This window comes from Synchiropus splendidus, chromosome 4 (assembly GCF_027744825.2).
Source record: "Synchiropus splendidus isolate RoL2022-P1 chromosome 4, RoL_Sspl_1.0, whole genome shotgun sequence".
Taxonomy (NCBI): Eukaryota; Metazoa; Chordata; class Actinopteri; order Syngnathiformes; family Callionymidae; genus Synchiropus; species Synchiropus splendidus.
The window spans coordinates 20,684,866-20,688,472 of NC_071337.1; the positions used below are offsets into that span (position 1 = coordinate 20,684,866).

Here is a 3,607-nt window from a genome sequence, read left to right on the forward strand (position 1 = left end):
AATAAAGACCACCACAAAAGGTGGTAAAATAAAGATGCAAATAAACATAATCGCACAAGTGAAATATGTCCAATTAATCTCAGTGTGGTCAAATGCTAGTTAGTGCTGCCTCATATTTAGAGCTCATCCAGGTGAACAAACTCCCGGCAACTGGACACTGAAGTCCAACACCGGTTGCAACACCATGCTCAGGCCTTGACACGCCTGCAGAGAATAATAAAAAGTTCAAACATACTTTAAGGATGAAAGCTGGGATGGGTGAAAATGATGGACAAAATGGAGCAAAGTGATCCTTAAACATTATGGAGAATGTTTGATTTTTGTATGTAATGTGTTTTTGTTTTTTTCTTCCTCTCTGCTTCTTCAGAGATATGTGCATATATCATTTCAAAATGTAATCTCTATTTCATTTTCGTATAATTTGATAGATAAACCGTAAAAGAAGAGAGTAGATCACCTGATCACCAGAATAAAATCATAAATACCTGGCAGGAGGAGGAGCAAATGGCAAGTCAACGGCACTTAAAACAGGCCAGCGGTTGCTAAAATAAAACATTCAGTGAAGCCCCACAACTACTTGAGCAAGCACAAGTCTACTGGGAGAAATACTGGTCTCCACATCAGCCTTGTACATATGCCCTGCAGAACACAGCCGCACCAGTGCGGGAGCGGCCAGACTGGCATAATGATCAGAGAGGTGAGCCAGCTACAGACCTGGTGGAGGACTGCTCCGATGATAAAAACATAAAACCACAGCAGGAGAGTGAACGCAAATGTGCTCAGATCCAGCAACAGCTTGAAATCATGATCGCTCTATGACACCACTTCCTGGGTGGGCGGCCCCATAATACAGAGCAGCACCATGCCAAACCACCAGTCAAATGATAGCGGAGTCACTCACCTGCTACATCTGGAAGCACGAAAGAGTCAAGGTGTTCCTCGAGAGGTATAGCAAACAGTGAGTAACAGTTTTTTTTGTTGACCCCTCACACCCAAAAAGATGCCATTTGCTGAAGTCTGCAGATTTCTGTCTCCATGTGAAGCCAGGTTTCAATATGGAGCAGGCATCTGAGAAGCTCTTCAAGCACAAAAACTACAATTTTCAGGTCAGTTTCACGACAGCAGAGTACATTGATGGGCTGCAGAACTTTGAGATACGAGACAGTGACATATATCTGGTGACGTATCCGAAATCAGGTAAGATCTTAGGTTGTTTTCTCCTTCTGCAGAGGCTGGATGATGTTTGTGTTGTCACCCAGGAACAATCTGGACTCAGCAGATCGTAATCTCGATCATCAATTTCGATGGTGAGAAAAAAGAATATCCCAACAACTCTGAAGAGATGCCATGGCTGGAGTTCGTGGTGCAGAGGGAGCCTTACTCCCTGCGTCCATCACCCAGGCTCTTCAGCTCTCACCTGACGCCAGCTCTCATGCCACCAGGGCTGAAGGAGAAGAAGGCAAAGGTCAGAGCACACAAGGGAGCTTTAATATGGCCACAAAAACATTCTTAAATCGATGAATTCACTTCAAAGTTAAATTCTGTTTCCAATATTTAGACTAATGTCTGCAGGTTTAATGAATCAACATATATATGTGTGTGTGTTTTTTTTCACTAAATACTTCCATTCAGTGTATATAAACATACTCATTCTTTTGAGATTTAATTTTCTTGGTGTTTGGCTTCTTTACATTATTTTCTGGTAATATTTTGTCAAACATGCTCCGCCCGCTCACAGACTTATAGAACCAGAGTTATATCCAGAGTACATTTTTTTTTCATTTAATAAAACCACTCCCAAAACCACTGAACTTGTTTAAAAAAGCAAAGCAATGTTTCTTATTTGCTGGTATGATAATGATTTCCCATCAGATCATTTACGTGATGCGAAACCCAAAGGATGTTGCTGTGTCCTTCTACCACTTCTCCAAAATCATGACTGACCTGGAAACGCCTCAGAACTTCGACCGATTCTTGGAGGACTTCTTAGAGGGGAATGGTGAGAACTTGTCGTTCCTTCATCTCAATGTGATCATGGAGCCAGTTCATGTCGTGAGACCCAGGCTGGTTCTGCATGTCTTTGATGTCTACTGAAAACAAATTAAAGGAACAGGCCAGATGCTTCGATCAAGGTTGGAATTGCAAGATACAGAACGAGTGTGCATTGTAATTTTTTTATCACTTCCCTTGCCAACGTATACATTGGCTTTTCTCTATTGCAACTCAGGGTGTGACGTGATGTATCATATCAGCGAGTCACTTTTTCTCCTATAAATGAAAACATCTGGCTTTGCTTTTGAGGAAGGCCGTAGATATAAGGTTAGGTTAGCTAAAGCGCTTGACACTTGGTCACCCATTCACACACAGACGGCAGTAGGCTGCGACGCAGAGCGCCTTCCGAACTGTCAGGCCAACCAAGGTTGAGCGTTTTGCTCAAGGAACCAGCCATTAAACCAGCCACCTCTCAGTCACAGGCTGACCACTATATCTCAGCTACGTCACATCCTAAATCATAGCATGGTCATGTTTTCAAGCAAACTATGGCAACACTTTTAGCTGCAATTTATCTTTGCATAACACTATTATTATTATCAGAACCGTGTACTGGGCATGAAGTCTCAAAAGAGTCCAAAGACCAAATAAGCACAGTGCCTCTTAAATACATATTCATTGGCTGATCACTGATTTGACAGTGGTCTGTTCATCCTGGTTCGACCACATCAGAGCGTGGCAACAGGAGAAGGACAACTACAACATCCTGATGTTGAGCTACGAGGACATGGTGTTGGTAAGAGGTGGTCTCTCGACACTATGATGGACATGCATCTGTCCCAGTGAAGCAGGACTCTTCTGGTTCTACTCTAGGATCTGGAAGCAGCTGTGAGGAAGATCTGCAAGTTTCTGGGGAGGAACCTGAGTGATGCTCAGATCCAACAGGTCGTCCATCAGTCCACGTTCAAGAACATGAAGAAGGATGAACGAGCCAACTACAAGTTTCTTCCAGAAGACAAAATCAGTGGCGACTTCATGCGCAAAGGTAGAACTGCAACACAGTCACATTCAAAGACATTGAGTCTCACTGTAGCCAATGTGTTGCAGGTAAAATCGGCGACTGGAAGACCACTCTCACTGTGGCCCAGAGTGAGCGAGTCGATCGTCTACTTCAGGAACGACTCAGTGACGTGCCACTGAAGATCATCTGGGAGTGATGCTGGGATTATTCTGTAGTAGCAGGGTCCTCCAGAGCGTCTGTTAAATAAAGCAAAATGAATCAACAGACATGTGTTTTTACTCTGTGTACTTCATCTTTGTTGCTATTCACTGGACAGCACCAAGACCAAACGCACACTAAACATTGAAGTCAAGTAGGGGGCCAGAAAACACTCTCAAACAACTCTTCATGTTAATAGTCCACTGCAGCAATTGCAGAAATTTTCTAAAAATCTTGATTCCCAGCCGTCACTGGGGTGACAGGGTGAATCTGATTGATGCAGGCAAAGACGAGCCAGTCCAAAATATTGTTGTGCATTTTCATGTCACAAGAGTGCGCTATCAGACAATGTCTGAAACTAAAAATCTATTCAACTCATCGATTGGAGTGGTGTGG

At 43.2% G+C, this 3,607-nt stretch overlaps 1 protein-coding gene across 1 annotated transcript; it reads left to right on the plus strand.

Annotated features, from left to right (window-relative positions):
* Positions 1 to 1,055: 1,055 nt before the first annotated feature.
* LOC128757779 (amine sulfotransferase-like) lies at positions 1,056 to 3,209 on the plus strand. Its single transcript, XM_053863305.1, has 6 exons — positions 1,056 to 1,197; positions 1,260 to 1,465; positions 1,873 to 1,999; positions 2,694 to 2,788; positions 2,866 to 3,037; positions 3,100 to 3,209. Exons 1-6 carry the CDS (start codon positions 1,056 to 1,058, stop codon positions 3,207 to 3,209), a joined length of 852 nt encoding a protein of 283 aa, XP_053719280.1.
* The last annotated feature ends 398 nt before the right edge of the window (positions 3,210 to 3,607 follow it).

Bases quoted from the DNA above. Each gene is read 5' to 3' on its own strand.
- LOC128757779 (XM_053863305.1), top strand. From the start codon at position 1,056: ATGGAGCAGGCATCTGAGAAGCTCTTCAAGCACAAAAACTACAATTTT. The intron at 1,198-1,259 runs GTAAGATCTTAG...GTTGTCACCCAG, and splicing joins GGTGACGTATCCGAAATCAG to GAACAATCTGGACTCAGCAG. The intron at 2,000-2,693 runs GTGAGAACTTGT...CTGATTTGACAG, and splicing joins GGACTTCTTAGAGGGGAATG to TGGTCTGTTCATCCTGGTTC.